This window comes from Coregonus lavaretus (assembly GCF_964263955.1).
Source record: "Coregonus lavaretus genome assembly, chromosome: 3".
Taxonomy (NCBI): Eukaryota; Metazoa; Chordata; class Actinopteri; order Salmoniformes; family Salmonidae; genus Coregonus; species Coregonus lavaretus.
Window position 1 is genome coordinate 65,438,551 of NC_139990.1, and position 22,225 is coordinate 65,460,775.

Consider the following 22,225-nt stretch of genomic DNA (forward strand, 5'->3'; position numbering starts at 1 on the left):
GCACCGGTTTGTGTCAAGAACTGCAACGCTGCTGGGTTTTTCATGCTCAACAGTTTCCCATGTGTATCAAGAATGGTCCACCCCCCAAAGGACATCCAGCCAACTTGACACAACTGTGGGAAGCACTGGAGTCAACATGGGCCAGCATACCTTTGGAATGCGTTGACACGTTGTAGACTCCATGCCTTGATGAATTGAGGCTGTTCTGAGGACAAAAGGGTGTGCAACTCAATGTTAGGAAGGTGTTCCTAATGTTTGGTATATTCAGTGTATATCTGTAGGAATATTTTTTATTTTTTTGAGTTGCTCTTATTAAATGTAGCCTAGATCCTAGATGCCTCCAATTTAGTGTGTATTTTCCCCATGTTGATGTTTCAATAATTCACTGAGACTGAAAAAGAAACCATTTTGAAAGGATCTGTATTTCTGGCTGTCATACAGATACAAACATGTAATGAAATAGATGGCAAGTCTTAATGCATTCTGACACTTTCCTTCACAGTAAGTCGACATCTACTTATTTAATTTCCGTTTTGTGATCACCAGTGACAAACAGAAATGGACAATGAGAGAGATGGAAAATGAAAAATTATATTCCATCAACACACAGAGTTCAATTAGAAGAAGAAAACAGTTTCTAATAGAATCAAGTGGGCTTTCTGTTATTATGTACATAATGACAAATCTTCAGGGAGGGCTCCGTCTGAGTACTTTGTTATAACTACTATAGAGGGTCAAAATACATTAGTAAAAAGTATGCCAAGCCAGGAAATGTTGCGTCCTAAATGCTTGTATAATGGCCATAGGGAAGGTCTGCTCAGTGTAGCGATCTCACAAGCAGCAGAGATACATTAGCTTTAATAATACCTTTTAACAGTTCTGTTCCGACAGTACAGCATTCCCCCCTGTTCTTTTGAGGGCCGTGCCAGCCTAGCTCAAATCAACTGACACCTCTCAGGAGCGAATGCCCTGTCTGTCTCTGTTCCTTTCCCATAGCCGCTCAGCCAATCACCCGGTGGGGAGGTAGGGAGTATCGCTGTGGTAGTTGTAATCCGGACACACTTTCTGCACCAGCTTGTAGTCGGTGCTGTAGAAGGAGATGTAGATACAGATGACTTTGAAGGGCTTGGAGCACAGCCAGGACACATGGCTCTGGGTCTGCTCCTGAGGGCAGCTCTGTGAGGGGTCGTGGGAACACAGCGACTTCCTGGTGCCCTTCTCCACCTTCTCATACTCCACCCTGCAGTTGAACAGCTTGGTGTCTTTGGGCTCGAGGACCGTCGACTGCTGCAGCTGGAACGCCACGGCCTTGGTGGGCGGCACCAGTCCCACCGACACGTTGCCCTGGCCCGTGGCGTTATGGCGGAAGTAGACGCTGAACGTGCCATTGCCGTGGTCTACGATCTTCCCGGTGATCAGCAGGTTGAGCTTGACTGTCTTGATGTTGGAGTGGAAGTCGCCCCAGCCGAACATCTTCTTGAACTTGCCCGTCTTGACGATGGGTCTCCTCTTGGATCGGGAGCGAGGGTCATGGAGGCTAGAGGTGTTGTGGAGCCAGTCCCATAGCTCCTGTTTAGAGTACGGTTCTAACTTGTCATAGTTCAGATCCAGGCCAGACAGGTTCTTGTCATAAAAGGTCTGGGAGAGCAGGTGACTGATGGATAAGTCCTTGCTGGAGTCTGTTGTCCAGAGGTCCTTAGCTCTTGACTTTGGGCTCTCTGACTTCAGAACGTCTGAGCTTCCAGAAGCAGATGAATGGGCACTTGTAACCTGTGGAAAACAAAGAGACATTACAATCCTATTTCAATTATGAAACACAACAGGCATGCCATGAATGGAATAAACCATACAAAAATAAGCCTGCTGTGTAGGATAAAAAGTGATCTGTCCTTGATATGTCATTGTTTTGTTATATACCAATAGATCATACATTAACTGTAGGTCTGAAATGGCAATAAAGTCAATTCCCATTTGAAATTCAGTGATGCTGAAGGTTGTGACTAATGGCTATAGAAAGAATATGAGACAAATGCAGTGCATGACACAATTGCCTCATATGAACACAGTGTCCTTTATGAAGAGTAAGGACATTTCAATCCTGCCATACATATAGATGAATGAAGCGTTTTTTCAGTAGCCTACAGACGTGATGCAACAGCAGACTATTACCTGCTGAATGTGCCCTGAACGGTTGATTGATGATTCCTTTACTCCAGCCCTTATAATAATACAGATGAGAGGGCTAAGATTCCCCCTGCACTTCATGAAGAATGGTGACAGTGATGGCCTATCCTCAACTGTGGAACGTGACAGCAGATCTGTCTAGGCAAAGCCTTACATTTTGTACCTTTACCCCAGATCAATACTGGGAGAATAAGGTCTTCTCTCTTTCACAAAGTTCACTGGATGGCATTGCGGTAGTGTAGTCAGTATATTGCAACAGTTATAGTATGAATGCATGTTGGATTTGGACATAGAATACTTCCTTTGAAAAATATCAAATCTGTTTAGTGGTGCTAAAGCCTAATTTCAATCTCATCTTTGTTTTGGGCCAAATTTGACTTCATACAATGAACAAAAAGAAATGTGTAGTGCAAAAGAATTGTGCAAAAACCTAATTATAATCTGGCAGCCTGATTTCATTTCAAACTTTTCTTCAACAATGTGCGTTATAAAGGGGCAACTATTTATGTATTGTTCAGTTTACTAAACTCTAGTTAAATAATCAACTCCTCATAACGCACATTGTTGAAGAAAGCTTTAAAATTAAATTACACTACAAGAATATAATGACTTTAAGGTATTTTTTACACTTTGGACAATTATTTTGCACTAAGAATGTTATTTTACTCTACATTTGCATTCTCCGTATGAAAAGAAATAGGAAAGGTTGAGTGGTTCAGTTTCATTGAATAGGAAGTATGACCCATAATTCAAATAAGCCCCATTTATTTCCCAAGGCTTTCTCTTTCCTGATTCATTAGCAGTGGGGTCTCCAATGACCAAATCAAATATAGTTTTCATAGAGCTGTAATTAACTGTGCTGCTAAATGACTGAAGCTCAATCTCAATGGATTCCCCCTACTCGGAAGGACTGCCAACAATTTTTTTTATTCATTTAACCTTTATTTAACCAGGAGAAAGACTTGAGGTTAGAAGCTTCTTTTGCGAGGGCGACCTGGAAAGTAACAGCTTTAGTTTTCCCTTTAAGGATCTCACAACATATAGCCCATTTGGTTGATTCAGACATGTTTCTCCTAAGCAACCATATGCACAATTACACTGTATAGGGTACATCATTTCTCAGTTTCTCTTGAGAGCTAGCTTGGTCCATGCTGTCTTGTCATGAGCGTATTTAAACTGGGTTCAATACTGTCATGCAATTAGCTTTCATCTGAAGCACCTGACAGCCTGTGCAAACTGTCATGGTCGGGATTAGAGGGCTCCGTGTCACATTCACAGGGACCCCAATTCACGGATTATAACCAACCTGTAATCCACACTACAGAGATTAGGCAAATCAAGGCACTCCTGACTAAACCAACATTTACATCAAGGCAGCCTTGTCTGAGGAAAGGCCAAAATTACCTCGCTCTGTTTGAGACAAAGAAGACAGGAAAATGGTGGTCCTCTGTAGCTCAGCTGGTAGAGCATGGTGCTTGTAACGCCAAGGTAGTGGGTTTGATCCCCGGGACCACCCATATACAAAAATGTATGCACGCATGACTGTAAGTCGCTTTGGATAAAAGCGTCTGCTAAATGGCATATTATATTATTATAAAATGATTTGGTGTTAAATTGAGGTGGAGAAACAGGTTGTCACCAACAGCTGTACTGGGGTGAATTTGAAAGGTTTAAGGCATTGCTCATCAGCCAGTTCTAAATCTCACTTTTTTTCAATCTTACCTGTGGCCTCAAACAAACCAGAATTCCTGCACATGATTACACAAATACTGGGATGATTTTATCATCGAGAACATACCTTATTGAAACCTTATAGGAAACACCCCAGTGAGTCCTATTGAAAATACCCATAGACATAATGTGTGGTATACACAGTAGGTGGATGAACCTGAATGTTATCTATTCCTGTTAAGGTATACTTTCCCTAGAGAGGAAGATAAAGTCTGGGACTGTACAGTAGCTTCCCTTGTGAAGAGGAGGATATGCTATAGGTTAAAACCCTAATATAGCAACCATTTCTTGTTTTGATAAGACAACCTTGGTAGCTAAAAAACACCTAGGAGAGACTATTAAAAATGTGTCAGTTTTCATTCACTGAAATGGTACTGCAGCTGGAACTCTTAGGGGTGTTTCTGAGGCAGACTAGTCTCCTCCGACAGACTGTTACCATTTTAGTAACTCAATTGAGTGAATTCTGGGTGCTGCGATTAGAGACGACACTTCCGGTTAAACATTCATTTGAGCTAGAATGGTTGGAACCAGCTATCTCTATTCCTATTCAAAGCAACAATGTCGTCCATCTGACATCTTGTTTGGGTATTTTCTAGTTGTTTGTTTACCATAACTTGTCTCAGTATTTTGTGTTATAGTGAAACAAAATTGCACCCTGTTGATGCATCATTGTAAATCCAAGAATCATGGCCATTCCACCCATTCTATTTAGCATATAAAGGATCTTCACTGACATGACAAAATTTAGTTCCCTTTTAACTCTCAGCTACCATATGTGCCTAAATGAATCTCAGAGAGCACCTTACAGCACTGGTCAATCAGAACCATTCAGAATCTGTGAGTCCGCAGGGACATGATTCCATCGTTCAGTGAGCAGAATGGAATTGGATCAAAGCGCAGTAAGACTGTACACATCTCCAGGGATATGTTTTAGGGCAGTGGTGGCCTACCCTTCTTCTGGAGCGCTACTCCCTGCAGGGTTTTGTTCCAGCCCTAATCTAACACACTTGATTCTACTAATCAGTAGCTCTCCTGGGGGAGCTGGCCATCACTTCTTTCGGGGATTGTATGGTTGTGCTGATATCCAAATTGATCTTGGAAAATGTAGGATTTTATTTCTCTGATGTTTTCATGGATCAACTATAGCATTCTCAGAGATGAACAGAGATCAATGTGAAATCACCAGAAAGCGTGGTCTCCATGTTAACCCCACTGTTACCTGAGGGGTAAAATATTATGAGCTTTAGAGTGAGGCATCTCAAGACATCTCAAATAGGTGTGAAATAGAATGGAAGACTATCAAAGATATAGCACCATTTGGAGCGACTAGGGCAGTACGGTATTATCGCCATGACTTCTGTAGAGAATCAAAATGGTCAGCAGTTGGACTAAGGTTATTATTGTGACAAAAGAAACGACTAGCCACTAGCTTCTCCAACTCACCCAAAGGATAAATACATCATCATATTATTTCACACACGAGTTGGTTCAAAGGCGTCCAAAATAAGTTTGAGAGGTTCCCATGGGTCTGTCAATCTGTCGAAGGAGCTGGAGGCTAGAGCTTAGGATGCGCCGAGCACGAAACAATTATGAGCACCCCATTAAAGCATGGCGAAGCAATTTGGAGGCAAAGCCTGGAAAAACATTCACATCAAGTGGTACAATTGAGAGTAAACACTTTCTGTACATCCAACGCTTTATGTTTACAATACTGTAATGACATTTTACAGTAATATAGCATTAGTTTAATATAATTGCATCATATTCCACTGAATAAAAGTGTTCCTTAAAAAAGGAAAGGCTTCATTAGTTCAGGGGATAAAATGATTAGTGAGCCTAGTCAAGTATGAAATTGAGTTTATAATTTTCAAGACTGCAAATTCAATTCGATAATGGGAATTAAGTCGTAGAAATAATTATTAATAATTGACTTATTTCAATCACTATGCAAATTAAGTGCTGATAACCCAAGGTAACTATTGAAGATTAGTCAACTTTGTGGGATTAAATGAAAATAATTAGTAAGAGACAACTGGGCCTGTTTCTCTTTGTCTGTTGACAGATGTACCTCATGCAGGGTTACTGTGTACCAGAAGATTAACAACACTGGGTTGTCAGAAACTGTGATGGTGTAACAATGAAGATATTATGTCAAGCTTATCAAAAGGTGAAATGTCAAGCACTATTACTTTTCAACTGAATTGAGTGACTCAAATGGGAGATTAATCTGAGTTGATTGATTAAAATTAGATCTACAACCATAGGAATGTGAATGACAAAATGTTTCCCTCTGCACACAACACAATAGTACATCTATTAAAACAATAGATGAGTTAAAGATTTAAAGGGAAATTTCACAATTGTTCAACTTCATATTCATCATAAATAGAGGAAGATAAGTGTTTCCAATGACATCATCGGTGTGCATCGTGTGATTTTAATCAACTATTAGTAGGCATTGGTTGATGATGTCATTGGAAAGACTTATCTTCCTCTATCTTTTTTACTACAAAACATAGAAACACGCCATTTTCACATATGTTGATATTGGGGTGTTGCTGGAGATGATGAATCTGAAGTTGAAATATGGTGAAATTTCCTTTAAGAGTAAAAGCAAAGATTGGTGCTCTCCAAGGTGCTGAAAAGCATTCTCAAAATATCTATGCAGCATATACATTTACCAAACACTTGTGAGTAAAAAGGTCTTTGGAAAAATGCTATGGCACAGGCAACATCTGTACATTTAGCTGGTAGCTAAAATCGATTTTGACTACATAATCGACAACAAAAACTAAACTTACCATAGAAATGAGTGACAGGAGAACAACGACGCACCAACATGTGGACTTCATTCCTCTTGGTAGTCCTTCACTTTTCATGCCAACCTGTACGCAAAACCCTTTCTTGAAAAAATTCTAATTGACTAGGTAGAAATTCCACAACTACAGAGATAAATGAAAAAGAGAAACCCAAAACAGACCCTGGAGCAAATAGCAGGGATCAATCTTCAGATTGACTGAGGGTTGAAAATCAAATGCTCTGTCTATGTTTTGTCTATTGGAAGATGAATGATACGTTCTTTGTCCCAGGATTAGTGGCGGTGTTGCGTGAATGGTAGTGCTTGTAGGTCTGATTGTCAGTGTGATGTGATGTTTTATAGAGAGAGAGAGAGAGAGAGAGAGAGAGAGAGAGAGAGAGAGAGAGAGAGAGAGAAGAGAGAAAGAGGGAGAGAGAGAGGGAGGGATAGAGAGAGGGAGAGAGAGAGAGGGAGATAGAGAGGCAAGAAGATGGAGAGAGAGAGAGAGAGAGAGAGAGAGGGTGGGAGAGAGAGAGGGAGAGGGAGAGGAGAGAGAGAGTGAGAGAGGCAGGAAGAGGGAGCGAGAAAGGAGAGGACGAGGGAGAGAGAGAGAGGAGAGGAGAGAGAGAGAGAGAGAGAGAGAGAGGGTGGGAGAGAGAGAGAGAGAGAGAGAGAGAGAGAGAGAGAGAGAGAGAGAGAGAGAGAGAGAGAGAGAGGGGGTGGGTGGGAGAGAGAGAGAGAGAGAGAGAGAGCGAGGGAGGGAGGGAGGGATAGAGAAAGGCAGGAAGAGGGCGAAAGAGAGAGAAGGGGTAAAAAGAGAGATAGAGGGAAAGAAGAGACCGCAAGAGAGCCTTGCAACATAACTTTTCATTTGTGTCTATAGAGACATCTAGTGGTACATCTAACGTAATGACAGTACAGTAGAAAGGCATCCATCAACATTTTCACTGTAACTTAGTATGTTTATAACATTTTCTTCATTTATTTTTAGTAATTCTTCCGATACATATATAAACAACCTCTACAAAATGACGGAGTCTTATCTTTTTTTACAACACACAACTTGCATCAAGAGAACCACCATCAGCAATATCATACACCCACTTTGCAATATTCAAACTAAACATTTCTGTGCAATACAAAATAAATGTACACATATGTTGATATTTTTTTCAAGAAAATTAACAAATGTTATTATTTACAAGGAAAACTAACAGAAAAGTAAACATTCTCCTCATCAGCTGCTCTTCTAGCTATCAGGCAGACTAGTCGAATTCTGCCACTGTAGGACAGCGGCATCATATTTCCTCTGTATTCATATACTGTAATGAAGGTTGCTTAGATGGACCTCGATATATACAGAATATATGATGTAATATTGTACCTCAGGAGAACGACTGCGTCATTATAATGTGTAAGGGCACCTATGATATGGGTCATTGTGAAAAAAGACATTTAAATAGTCTTAAGTGAGAACTTAAAAGAACTGTAGTGTTCCCGACAGCTCCTAGAAAATGGTATTGTTTAACTTCCATCTAAATTCATCAATCATCAAATTCATCAATCATTCATCACATATCAACGACATACAGTTTAAACCTGTGCAGCACCCATCATTAAATATGTTGGTTTCATGAATGTATATGGTACTGTAGATAGTTGATCATTGACAATAAGGCAGAAGTTACGTTTGCGTGACATTAGAAGTTAGATAAAAATACAATAGTAGCCACACACATCGTTTTAGCTTTAGAAGGGTTTAGTTTTTTGCGAAACATGTTATCTAAAAAAGAAGAAAATCCAGTTACCCATTTATCTTCCATCTACATATGGGCTATGCTTCATATTTTGAACATTTAAACCATTGGAAATATCTCATTGTAAGCAAGAACAGAATCAATTGTCCTCATTTAAGTAGTCTGATGGATTTCATTTAGGCATAGAGAGGGATAATACCAAATAAACTATATAGACCACAAAAGATATGGGACCAAAAACAAAACCAATTGTGACAAAATAAAATCTATACATATTTACTATTGATTCACACCCCCTGTGTTATAAAATGTGGACATCATCTCCAGTTTTCATGTATCCATGGTGTAGTGTTCCATTGAAAATGCCCATTATTTTCATTTTGTTTCCAACTGCATATGGTTGTTTCTTAAGAGAGGCAATGTTATATGGCAATACAATGTATAAGTCATCATGTGCATTTCATGCTGCACTAATATAGTGCAATAATAGTATCTGAAACAAAGCAATAGATCCAGTAACCAGTGGTCGTTTCTCATCTTGTGCTCTCTGTCTGTACGTTCATCCTTCAAGATAGGCCTCTGCCTAGGAATCAACCAGAAATCAAAAGTATCTCTTTGTTTGCGACTGAAGAAGGAGATTTCAGTCAAAATCCAGTTGAGGTTTGAGAAAGAAATCCGAGCCTTTTCATGGAGATTTTCTCCCCTTCCCTGCGGTGACTTTTGGCAACGTGCGAACCGTCAGCGCATCCTAAGCCTCCAGACTCTCAGCGTTTCAGTGACAAGCAGAAAACACGGCAAATAAATGAGCTTGTGCTGTTTGTGTTCAAAGACAAAACAGTTTGTCTCTTCGCAGCAGCCCTTCCATCTGAAAGCAGTCTTTGCTGACAAATAAGGGGAAACAAAAAAAAGGCTTTTTCCTCGTAGTGAGTGGAGGCTGTGAAGGCTTTTGCGTAAGGAAATATCAAAAAATAAAAGGAGAAAAAGGAGAACTGCTGCTTGAAATGGACTAACCCCAAATATGTCTAAGTGGAGAAATGTTTCCTCAATTCCAATCTCCATTTAACTCTGGAGGACCCACAATGGATTCAAGATGGCCGTTGGTCTTCTTCTGATCTGCTGATGAAAACATCCCTTTCCTTCCTATGATGGGATATGTCTCTTTGTTTTTATGGCAGGTGTGGCAGGTCTCTGGAGGACTAGGCTATCCCAGAGTCCTACATGTCAGCGTCCCCGTCATAGGCTAGGGTGAGAGGTTTCAATCGGTTGTTCATCTGCCTCTGTCTCTGTGGTTTCTTTGGCTTTTTACTAAGAGGAAGAGTAGACAACATGTTACTACCATGCCTTACAATCTATACACTACAGTGCAAGTAAAATACCACCAACACTAGAAAGTGGCATACTATTATGTCAGTTCTAACATATCGCTGCGATTGTTCCAAATGAACTATATCTCTATAAAACTGACATTTCGGAAGACATAGGCATATCAAAAAGATAAAAAGCAAGTTAAAGGTATTAGTATGTTAATTTGCATTCATATCTGTGGCCATGCTTCACTTGACTTCTATGGCTCTGAGCTATAAAGTACCTTTTGTATCAGCTCTGACAATGCAAGAATATTACAGAGCTATTTAGCAAACATCACCATCCTAGGAAAAGAGAAGCACTACTGTTGTCCTGCAATCATTAATGCCTCAAAAAGATGCATGCATAAATGCTTACTTCTACTGCATGTGTCCATATTTCTTGATGGTAATGTGAACGTGATCATCCTCAACAATTGGTGTTCCGTGCATAACAAACGTAAGCAACATAATAAATGTATGTGACAATGTATGGTAAATAGAGGATAAACAGGGATGAGATAGCAGAGGGGATTGGGTAAAAGCAGGGGAATGTTGCTCCAGCTCTAAAAGATAGTAGATATCTGTCATGGCCACCAGAGGGCAGTATGACATCATCATTGTGCGATTTTACATTCAAGAAAACAAATTAGTCTACAAGCAGCGTTTCCCAAACTCGGTCCTCGGGACCCCAAGGGGTGCACGTTTTGGTTATTGCCCTAACACTACACAGCTGATTCAAATGATCAAAGCTTGAAGATTAGTTAATTATTTGAATCAGCTGTGTAATGCTAGGGCAAAAACCAAAACGTGCACCCAGAGGGGGGGGCAGGACCGAGTTTTGGAAATCCTGCTACAGGAAAAGGCCAGAATGAGTCTTAATAGGGGTTGAATTAGTCAATGGTAGTCACATTAGTAGTCACTAACCCTGATCACAGATTTTGTTCCAGGTCAACACTAACACTCCTGAGTCAACTAATCTTCATCTTGAGTTGTTGATTAGTAATTAGGTGTGTCTGGAGACCACTGCTCTAATGGTTTAGGTTTATGATTTGGGGAAGGTAAGCTTATCCTAAAGTCGGAAGCCTACCTACGACCAGGTTCTATCCGGAGCCTACCACCTACAGTAAGAGGGACCCCTAGAAGGTGATTTCCTGGGACCTCACCTGCACCAGCAACTTCACCCATTTAGTCAAGCGGGACATGTCATGTGACACTGGTGGAGGGGTCACAGGTCAGGGGTCAAGGATGGGCACTGCAGCTACTCATAGGGCCACCCACTTTTCCGCTTTAGCTGCTTCCCTGGCCACTGCTTTGGCCACTGCTTTGGCTACTGCTTTGGCCACTGCTTTGGCCACTGCTTTGGCCACTGCTTTGGCCACTGCTTTGGCTACTGCTTTGGCCACTGCTTTGGCCACTGCTTTGGCCCAATTCTTGGCAATCGGGGCACGTATAAGTCAACTCATGTGCATTTTGGCCCATCCAGACCACCGTCCCATTGGCATCGGACTCGGTGGCCTGAAGATGACGGCGGATGACACTGTAACTGCTGCTGGCGACAGATGGCATGAAGACAACAAAACAAACAACAACAAAACAATAAATCAACCAAAAAGATGAGGGGGTTTGAACTGACTAACGACTAAATGAAGGGGTTCAAAATCTAAAATCTAATCGGACCAAAACAAATCACTATGGGGATTTTTTATGAATGATAAAGGGATGGATGACTAAAAACGACTGAAAAAGGACAAGATCAGTGCGGACTCACCAAGCTAGGTATATCATAGACACTATGAACATGAGCAGCACCAGGGCTCCGGCTGCTACACCATACACCCACATCTTCAGCCTGCCATCTGTGGAGGAGGGAGGGCTGTCAGTTCAGCTGGCTACACGGCTGACTGTGTCAGTAACACAATCAGAATTGGGAAGAACAATTCATTTGTCAAGCACTTTGCTCACGCATCTAACGGAACTGGATTAAGGAAGGAACACAAGGTTGATGATGGCATCCTTTTGAAAGTAGTCTTCAGCGCTTTCACTTAGTTCCGCAATTTACAAAATGGACATGTTTTGTTGATTAGCAATGCAAGGCAACATATGCCAGTTTCCATTCATTTCTGCCTTTGAAAATGTTGGTCTGAATTGTGCATTGAAGGACATGTTTAGACAGTCTCAATCTGTTGAAAATGGTAAGAGCCCAAGTTCCACTTACAGCCTCAGTGACATGCAGCGCTCTAACCAGAAAGCACTATGTTGTTAACAAAGCATTTTGGTCTTTAGAAATGTTAAAGCAGTTCATATTAGGTAAGAGCATACAGGAAATTAGCATAATACATGGTATCTCCTGTATTGGCTACAATCCTGTTGCAGCATCTAACAAAACATCAGCCAAGTGCTTCCTTTTCATTTCATGCACTTATTTAGCAATAATGCAAGAGTAGCAGATCCAAACTGGTCCTCCATCACTTTACATTCTTGCTATATTTGCTATTGTCAGAAGAGTGTGCAGAAATGTAACTCTCTTAAACCAAAAGCTATAAAAGCTATTTACTGTGGTCGACGTAGCTGGATCTTGTAAGAAATAATGCCCCGCAGCCTCTATCATGGGTTTACTTTTTGTACCCTGCACCTGCAAGTTACTGAATGTGTGTTCCCTACTTCTACGCTAGTGACGTAGCTGGTTCACCTGGTCCAAAGGGCTGCAGGTACCAGGTGCGTCCGGTGCGTCCAGGCTGTATGGTGGCAGGCAGGGTGGGGTTGATGGCACGGCTGGTCTTCACGTCAGTCTTCTTGTCCCCGGCTGTGGGGATCTCCAGAACTGGGATGGGGGTGCACTGGTCCAGCTGGCCACTGGAGGACATCACCTCGGTGTAGCCCTCTTCGCACATGCACACGCCAGCCTGGAGAGGGCAGTGTTACACAAATACAGTTCAATGCTGTGTCTGAATATGTTACTATCTGTCAAATCCTTGCTTCCTTTGTCCTTGTTTCCTCAATTTCTTTCAAATCTAATTGGAGGAGGAGGTCAGAGGGAGGACCTTGGATCCTCTCCTCTGATGCACTTTGAGAGGAATTGAGGAGACAAGGATGGAGGAAGCAAGGATTTGACAGCTAGTAATGCTTTCAGACACAACCACGGTTGTCAGCTTGTCACTATCTGGCCATGCTAGAATGGACTGAAGTGCAACGTGTTCAGAGCACAAACCTAATTTGAACCACTCTCACTAAACATAGATGACTACCCGTGAACAGCTCACCTCAGAACAGAAGGACATTGGCATTTGACACGGTGGGCCACAGGAGTTGTTGTCATCCCCTGGAGGATTGATAGGGGGACATCCTCCTGTAGGTCAAAGGTCACCAAAGAAGGATCAGATGGCATGTGATTGGGCAGATCTTTAGACTTTGATGTCAACTATAATAAGGCATATGGAAAGAAGTACATTTATGCACCATTAAAGGTTTAGTAGTGTCTACCTGTGACGTTGAGTCCATCAGAGCGCTGACACCAGGTGATGCGAGAGGAGCCTGACCATGTGCTGCTCATCCACTTGTACTCATAACACTCCCCATCTGTAACAGCACAAGACATAATGATATCGATGAGTCATTAAGCCAGGTACAGAACAGAGCCAAATTGAATTCAGATCAGTTCTACTGAATTAAACTGAACTGAATTGAACAGAGGGGTGTGGTTCGATTTTTACATTCTGGATGAAAGGCTCAGGCTTTTGCTAGACGGCTTACCATGAACGCTGTTAATGTTTTATCAATATCTCCATCAGTACTCCAAATGACCCGTATTCTTTAGGGAGCCCTATGTAACTAATCACCTGCACAAGTAGTTCAACTCCATCGTAAATGAACAATCTAACCATGAAAAAATAGAGATTTATCTCTCAGTGCTCGCTAGCTACATTATCATCACTACAATCAATACAATACATTTTTTATACTGTTATCTGTCAGGGTATAATGATCTGAGCTGTTTCTATCTCTCTCTCTCTCTCTCTTTATTCCCTATATTGCTTTCTCTACCTCTCCCCTCTCTCTCTTTCACTCCTCTCTCTCCTGTTTCTCCTCTCTATCCCCTGTCTCCCCCTCCTCTCTGTCCCAGAGCGCTGGGCCACCCCTTCCCCTCTCCCTCATGGGCCCATAGTGATGCTTATAAACCAGGTCATTCCAGCGATGGCTGCCGTGGGGCGGCCGCAGCAGTGGGTGAGAAGACGAGGGACTCCCCAGCCAGAGCCCAGGGGGATGTAGTGGGGGGTTGGGGATTCACATAACACTCTATGCTCTAGTCTAACCCATGAATAAGATGCCTGAGGGACAATGCTAGTACTGTACATAAACATGAGGAATTTGTTTTGCCATATTTTGACCTGGTAAAATAAATTCCTCATGGGCATTGTTATTTGACTTCGGTGAAAACATAAAACCTGGGTCGTATTCACTAGGCACCAAATGGAAGAAAAAGGACCGAAGCTGGAAGGGACTACCTTAATTGTCCAATAAAAAAACATTCATTTTCGTCTTCCATTGCAAAACATTTTGCTTGTGTGCCCTAATGAATACAACCCTGTTTTCCCAGTCTCACCAGTGCAGGGTCGGGACTCCCAGTCCTGGTCAGGACACAGCTGGATGTTCTCGGGCTCCTGGGCCATGACGGCTCGCGAGCGCACCTGGACAGAGCCAAAGTCCACGCCGGCCCCTTTGGCACACACACTCAGACACGGGCTCCAGTCAGACCACTCCATCAGGTAGCATTCACCTTCAGAGAGAGAGAGAGGAGATAGGGAACCACACAGCTTTGTTCCATTTGGAGTGATAGGTCTAGAGAAAAGACAACAGAGCAAGAAACACAACTAAAGCTAACCAAGTCAGGATTATTAAACTCTTGGGGTTAAAGAACGTCTATTACAGTTCAAAGCAGATTGTTGTTGATGTAATGTATGTGTATATCTGCATATAAAAAGATGTTATGAATTCACAGTGTTGTGCTGTTTTTTCTCTATGCTTTTTTTGTACAGGAATAGGCTTCATCTCTAGATCTATGCAACCACCCACACTGTACCATGATGCACAATATAAAAAAACAGCACACCTACATATGACAGGAGTGCTGTATACAGTTAGCTAGTTGTTTACCTGGACAGGGCAGAACACAGGTCTCCTTCAGTATGATCAGTTTGTCTCTGTTGACAGCCAGCTCCAGACCCCCACACTGCTCCTCCTCCACCATGCTGCCCTCTCCCTCTCTGGAGCCGTCCGACACGAAGCATGACAGGTTCCGGTAGCGAAGTCCCGCTCCACATACTACCTCCTGGGGGAGACACACCACACACACACACACACACACACACACACACACACACACACACACACACACACACACACACACACACACACACACACACACACACACACACAGACACACACACACACCAACACACACAAGTCAGATCATATCCTCTGTGCATGATAACTGAGTGAAAGGGTCAAAGAGTGAATAAGACAGTGTGTGTTGTAGCCTACCTCCACTCTGCACTCAGACCAGGGGCTGTACTGCCACCTGTAACAGGGTCTGACAGGACAAGGTTTCCACTGCTCCAACTGAGAGGGACAGGGACGCCCGTCTCCCTGGGACGCCTGCACCACCACCCTGCTCCGCCACATCCTCCCTAGAACACAAAGATGCAGCATGAGACACTCACTGGACAATTAGTCTTGTACAGATGTAAGATCTTAATTTGATCACCCTGTTGCAGGATAACTTTCCTGCAATGCAGTGTAGTGTATTTGAGGTTTAAAAGGCTCCTGAAGTTTGTAATTTCCACTTTGTAATCAACCACTTCAAAAATGTCCATGAATTATAATCCAGATAATAATTCCTGTTGCTGCAGGATTATTTTCCTGCTGTAGCAAACTGGCTCAAATTAAGATCCTACATATGTAGTAGTTATAGTATCACATCTTCCTAAAGACATGCAGACATTGGGACTATTTTATTCAGAAAGGATGTTTTGACCGTAATTTACATCAAAATATGACTGATGTTTGAGTAGAGAGATGCATGGGGTTGGGCTACAAACCAAACACCGCACTGATCTCTGTCTAGACAAACGCAAGTCAATGATGTATTGTTTTCGGTCCTTTGTTTTTTCCTTGCTTTTGAATGGAGCAGTATTCTAAAGTTCATCCTTTGTTTTAATGTCAGTTAATTCACCATTCAGTGCATTCAATTAATTGGCAAATAAATGTAATTACAGTATAGGCCTACAAACAGTTAGTATGTATGTCACGCCCTGACTCAGGGGACTCTTATATGTTGAGTCAGGGTGTGAATGTTCTATGTTGTATTTTCTATGTTTGTGATCTAGGTTTGTAGTTCTATGTTTGGCCGGGTGTGTTTCCCAATCAGAGGCAGCTGTCGCTCGTTGTCTCTGATTGGGGAGCATACTTAGGCAGCCTACTGGCATTCATGGGTTGTGGGATCTTATTCCGTGTTTAGGTTTGTTGTGTGTTACCTTAGGACTTCACGTTTCATTTGTTTATTGTTTTGTCGTGTGTTTATTCTGTTTAATAAACATGTACGCATTTCACGCTGCGCCTTGGTCTGACCCGTCCTTGAACGAACGTGACAGAAGATCCCACCAAACATGGACCAAGCAGCATGCCCTGGAGCAGACAGCCTGGACCTGGGAGGAGATCCTGGACGGTAAGGGATCCTGGACTTGGGAGGAGATTCAGGCTGGGATGGATCGCCGTCTTTGGGAGGAGTAACGGCAACGCAGAAGGCGCCGGCCGAGGAAGAAGCCCGAGAGACAGCCGCAATCAAATTTTTTTGGGGGGCTAAAAGGGTGGTTGGCGGAGCCTAGTGTTAGAGCAGAGCCAACTCCCCGTACTCACGCGAGGAAGCGTGTGACTGGGCAGGCTCTGTGTTATGCGGAGCTACGTACTGTGTCGCCAGTGCGCCGGCACAGTCCTGTACGTCCTGTGCTAGCACCACGCACGTGCCGTGCGAAGATGGGCATCCAGCCAGGACAGGATGTGCCGGTTCAACGCTACTGGTCTCCAGTACGCCTTCTCGGTCCCGCATATCCTGCGCCGGTTATACGTACTGTATCGCCAGTGCGCGTGCACAGCCCAGTGCGTCCTGTGCTGATGCCTCACACATACTGTGCGGAAGTAGGCATCCAGCCAGGACGGGTTGTGCCAGCTCTCCGCTCCAGACCTCCAGTCCGCCTCCACAGTCCGGCCCGGCCTGTTCCTGCTCCCCGCACCAAGCCAGTGGTGCGTGTTTCCAGTCCGGCCCGGCCCATTCCTGCTCCTCGCACCAAGCCAGTGGTGCGTGTTCCCAGTCCGGCCCGGCCCGTTCCTGCTCCTCGCACCAAGCCAGTGGTGCGTGTTCCCAGTCCGGCCCGGCCCGTTCCTGCTCCTCGCACCAGGCCTGTGGTGCATGTTCCCAGTCCGGCCCGGCCCGTTCCTGCTCCTCGCACCAGGCCAGTGGTGCGTGTTCCCAGTCCGGCCCGGCCCGTTCCTGCTCCTCGCACCATGTCAGTGGTGCGTGTTCCCAGTCCGGCCCGGCCCGTTCCTGTTCCTCGCACCAAGTCAGTGGTGCGTGTTTCCAGTCTGGTCTGGCCCGTGCCTGCTCCCCGCACCAAACCAGTGGTGCGTGTCGCCAGCCCGGTACGCCCCATACCTGCTCCCCGCACCAAGCCAGTGGTGCGTGTCGCCAGCCCGGTACGACCCGTACCTGCTCCTCGCACCAAGCCAGTGGTGCGTGTTCCCAGTCCGGTCCGGCCTGTGCCTGCTCCTCGCACCAAGCCAGTGGTGCATGTTGCCAGTCCGGCCCGGCCTGTTCCTGCTCCTCGCACCAGGCCTGTGGTGCGTGTTCCCAGTCCGGTCCGGCCTGTGCCTGCTCCTCGCACCAGACCAGTGGTGCGTGTGTCCAGTCCGGCACGGCCCGTCAGCTGCTCCACTCCGGAGCCAGAGCAGTCCGCTCCACCGGGGTCCAATCCAGCTCCTGTCAGCTGCTCCACTCCGGAGCAAGAGCAGTCCGCTCCACCGGTGCCCAGTCCAGCTCCGGTCAGCGGCTCCACTCCGGAGCCAGAGAAGTCCGCTCCACCGGTGCTTAGTCCAGCTCCGGTCAGCGGCTCCACTCCGGAGCCAGAGCAGTCCACTCCACCGGTGCCAAGTCCAGCTCCGGTCAGCGGCTCCAGTCCGGAACCTGAGCAGTCTGCTCCACCGGTGCCTGGTCCAGCTCCGGTCAGCGGCTACACTCCGGAGCCAGAGCAGTTCGTTCCGCCGGTGCCGAGTCCAGCTCCGGTCAGCGGCTCCACTCCGGAGCCAGAGCAGTCCGCTCCACCGGTGCCTAGTCCAGCTCCGGTCAGCGGCTCCACTCCAGAGCCAGAGCAGTTCGTTCCGCCGGTGCCGAGTCCAGCTCCGGTCAGCGGCTCCACTCCGGAGCCAGAGCAGTCCACTCCACCGGTGCCTAGTCCAGCTCCGGTCAGCGGCTCCACTCCAGAGCCAGAGTAGTCCACTCCACCGGTGCCAAGTCCAGCTCCGGTCAGCGGCTCCAGTCCGGAGCCTGAGCAGTCCGCTCCACCGGTGCCTGGTCCAGCTCCGGTCAGCGGCTACAGTCCGGAGCCAGAGCAGTTCGTTCCGCCGGTGCCCAGTCCAGCTCCGGTCAGCAGCTCCAGTCCGGAGCCTGAGCAGTCCGCTCCACCGGTGCCCGGTCCAGCTCCGGTCAGCGGTTCCAGTCCAGACCCAGACGTCAGCCCCTCTCCAGGTTCGGGGTCTCCCACACCAGGGTCCAGACAGGGCTTGGTACTTCGTGGGAGGAAGGAGAGGGGAAGCAGCGCACTGAGGTTCAGACCAGACCAGAGGCGCAACCGGGAGGCGGAGAGTATGTGGTCATCATGCCCGGAGCCGGATCCGCCTCCGAGGCGGAATGCCCACCCGGCCCCTACCCTGTCATGTAAAGTTTGTGCGGTCTGAGTCCGCACCTTTGGGGGGTGGTACTGTCACGCCCTGACTCAGGGGACTCTTATATGTTGAGTCAGGGTGTGAATGTTCTATGTTGTATTTTCTACGTTTGTGATCTAGGTTTGTAGTTCTATGTTTGGCCGGGTGTGTTTCCCAATCAGAGGCAGCTGTCGCTCGTTGTCTCTGATTGGGGAGCATACTTAGGCAGCCTATTGGCATTCATGGGTTGTGGGATCTTGTTCCGTGTTTAGGTTTGTTGTGTGTTACCTTAGGACTTCACGTTTCGTTTGTTTATTGTTTTGTCGTGTGTTTATTCTGTTTAATAAACATGTACGCATTTCACGCTGCGCCTTGGTCTGACCCGTCCTTGAACGAACGTGACAGTGTATTTGTGTGTGTGTGTATTCGTGTGTACTCCTGTGCGTCTGTGTGTGCGTGTGTGTTACTGTATTATTCATAGGTTACTGTATTAGTTGTCCATAACTGCTTGACTTAACAAAGGCAGCTCTTGAAAAATCCTGCTATGCTGTTCTGTCCTCCAGCTATATCGATTACCTCTCTACTTCCACTCTTCCACTTGAGCAAAATTACTTTTCCTTTCTGTTCTGCCAACTACTGCCTTCCTTTTATATAACACCAGTACAGGAGCATATGAGGTGGTGAAGTCTCTTATGTGTAATGGATCCAGTGTGCTGCAGTTTGAGTGTTTTGTAAGCTTTCTTGATTCTAAGGGCTTTGCAATGTGATGTATACAGTAGTTATACTAAGAGTGTATCATCTCAGATGAAGTATAGGTATTAAGTGAGCTCACACACACACACACACACACACACACACACACACAGGTTGTGATTTGCTGTAACACACTGGTACTTCAAGTACTACAGCCTCAATTTACACCTCTTCCTCTCGCATTCATTCCTCAATTTCCACCCCTCTCGTATAAATCCATCTCACTGCTTCCACGCCACATACTCTTTCAAACCCCTTACCCTTTCTCCATCTGTGTTTTGCAATTGGTCACATATAACAGCTTATTTACCAACACAGAGCCAGCTATCCTCTCCCTCAACCAAAAAACAAAGAACACCTGCTACACTTCTCAGACAGTAAAATACAACATTCTCCCTCTGAAATAATTCTAGCCAACAGAACATCCTCTATAGATCAGGTGAGGATCCCCACTGCACCTTTAGCCACTCTTAAAACACGTACAGTGGGGAGAACAAGTATTTGATACACTGCCGATTTTGCAGGTTTTCCTACTTACAAAGCATGTAGAGGTCTGTAATTTTTATCATAGGTACACTTCAACTGTGAGAGACGGAATCTAAAACAAAATTCCAGAAAATCACATTGTATGATTTTTAAGTAATTCATTTGCATTTTATTGCATGACATAAGTATTTGATCACCTACCAACCAGTCAGAATTCCGGCTCTCACAGACCTGTTAGTTTTTCTTTAAGAAGCCCTCCTGTTCTCCACTCATTACCTGTTAACTGCACCTGTTTGAACTCGTTACCTGTATAAAAGACACCTGTCCACACACTCAATCAAATAGACTCCAACCTCTCCACAATGGCTAAGACCAGAGAGCTGTGTGAGGACATCAGGGATAAAATTGTAGACCTGCGCAAGGCTGGGATGGGCTACAGGACAATAGGCAAGCAGCTTGGTGAGAAGGCAACAACTGTTGGCGCAATTATTAGAAAATGGAAGAAGTTCAAGATGACGGTCAATCACCCTCAGTCTGGGGCTCCATGCAAGATCTCACCTCGTGGGGCATCAATGATCATGAGGAAGGTGAGGGATCAGCCCAGAACTACACGGCAGGACCTGGTCAATGACCTGAAGAGAGCTGGGACCACAGTCTCAAAGAAAACCATTAGTAACACACTACGCCGTCATGGATTAAAATCCTGCAGCGCACGCAAGGTCCCCCTGCTCAAGCCAGCGCATGTCCAGGCCCGTCTGAAGTTTGCCAATGACCATCTGGATGATCCAGAGGAGGAATGGGAGAAGGTCATGTGGTCTGATGAGACAAAAATATAGCTTTTTGGTCTAAACTCCACTCGCCGTGTTTGGAGGAAAAAGAAGGATGAGTACAACCCCAAGAACACCATCCCAACCGTGAAGCATGGAGGTGGAAACATCATTCTTTGGGGATGCTTTTCTGCAAAGGGGACAGGACGACTGTCCCCTTAAGGGGAGGATGGATGGGGCCATGTATCGCGAGATCTTGGCCAACAACCTCGTTCCCTCAGTAAGAGCATTGAAGATGGGTCGTGGCTGGGTCTTCCAGCATGACAACGACCCGAAACACACAGCCAGGGCAACTAAGGAGTGGCTCCGTAAGAAGCATCTCAAGGTCCTGGAGTGGCCTAACCAGTCTCCAGACCTGAACCCAATAGAACATCTTTGGAGGGAGCTGAAAGTCTGTATTGCCCAAGCGACAGCCCCGAAACCTGAAGGATCTGGAGAAGGTCTATATGGAGGAGTGGGCCAAAATCCCTGCAGCAGTGTGTGCAAACCTGGTCAAGACCTACAGGAAACGTATGATCTCTGTAATTGCAAACAAAGGTTTCTGTACCAAATATTAAGTTCTGCTTTTCTGATGTATCAAATACTTACGTCATGCAATAAAATGCTAATTAATTACTTAAAAATCATACAATGTGATTTTCTGGATTTTTATTTTAGATTCCATCTCTCACAGTTGAAGTGTACCTATGATAGAAATTACAGACCTCTACATGCTTTGTAAGTAGGAAAACCTGCAAAATCGGCAGTGTATCAAATACTTGTTCTCCCCACTGTATCTCTTGCCTGTGATTTAGCTGCAGGTGCTAGAGGCTACAGGCTGGCTGTTACTTCAAAGGGCTCCCCACAGGGCCCCGAGAAGACAGACATAATAGGACAGAATCAATTGTCTGATGCTGCACAACAACAAACAACAAGGACAGAGCAGTCACTTTACAGGGCGATTTATGATGCAATCGCTCTCAGTTCAATGAGCAGTTTCGTGATTTTTTCCCGAACCCTTCTTGGGTTCTCCCACCCCCAGTAAGAGTGTGATGTGATGTGTCTCAAATGGGCCGATGTTGTTTTTGTGCAGGCAGAGATCCCCATGATCGTTGGTAATCTGACAGCGTAGAAGAGCTGTTGATTTAACATGGGTTGATAGCACAGCGAATGTAGGAATATGCGAATGTAGGAATATGTACAGGCTCTAAAAATATTGCTTTTCATCAAAATGTTATTGGGCTAATTTCTGGAGGGGATCATTCGTGGGGGATGTTTACTGTTGCCTTGTTTTCCTTTAATGTTTTTAGTTTGTTTTCCTCTATTGTCCCATCAGGATTAGAATTATTTACAAAGAACTAACCTAGCCATGTGACATCCATGTTATCATTGAGC

At 44.9% G+C, this 22,225-nt stretch overlaps 2 protein-coding genes across 2 annotated transcripts in view; both read right to left on the reverse strand.

The window, feature by feature from the left end:
- Positions 1 to 1,008: 1,008 nt before the first annotated feature.
- LOC311111595 (neurexophilin-1-like) lies at positions 1,009 to 6,794 on the reverse strand (the record flags this gene model as incomplete). Its single annotated transcript, XM_084154362.1, has 2 exons — positions 1,009 to 1,770; positions 6,717 to 6,794. 2 exons carry the CDS (start codon positions 6,792 to 6,794, stop codon positions 1,009 to 1,011), a joined length of 840 nt encoding a protein of 279 aa, XP_084010488.1.
- Positions 6,795 to 9,683: 2,889 nt separating this feature from the next.
- LOC311116835 (thrombospondin type-1 domain-containing protein 7A-like) overlaps positions 9,684 to 22,225 on the reverse strand; it is a gene marked incomplete at both ends in the record, with an annotated part of 107,647 nt that continues 95,105 nt past the window's right edge. Inside the window, 8 exons of the mRNA XM_084157455.1 lie at positions 9,684 to 9,774; positions 11,584 to 11,671; positions 12,505 to 12,718; positions 13,076 to 13,161; positions 13,296 to 13,391; positions 14,416 to 14,589; positions 14,967 to 15,141; positions 15,354 to 15,499. Of these exons, the coding sequence (XP_084013581.1) occupies positions 9,684 to 9,774; positions 11,584 to 11,671; positions 12,505 to 12,718; positions 13,076 to 13,161; positions 13,296 to 13,391; positions 14,416 to 14,589; positions 14,967 to 15,141; positions 15,354 to 15,499 (1,070 nt within the window). The remainder of the gene's footprint in view (positions 9,775 to 11,583; positions 11,672 to 12,504; positions 12,719 to 13,075; positions 13,162 to 13,295; positions 13,392 to 14,415; positions 14,590 to 14,966; positions 15,142 to 15,353; positions 15,500 to 22,225) is intronic.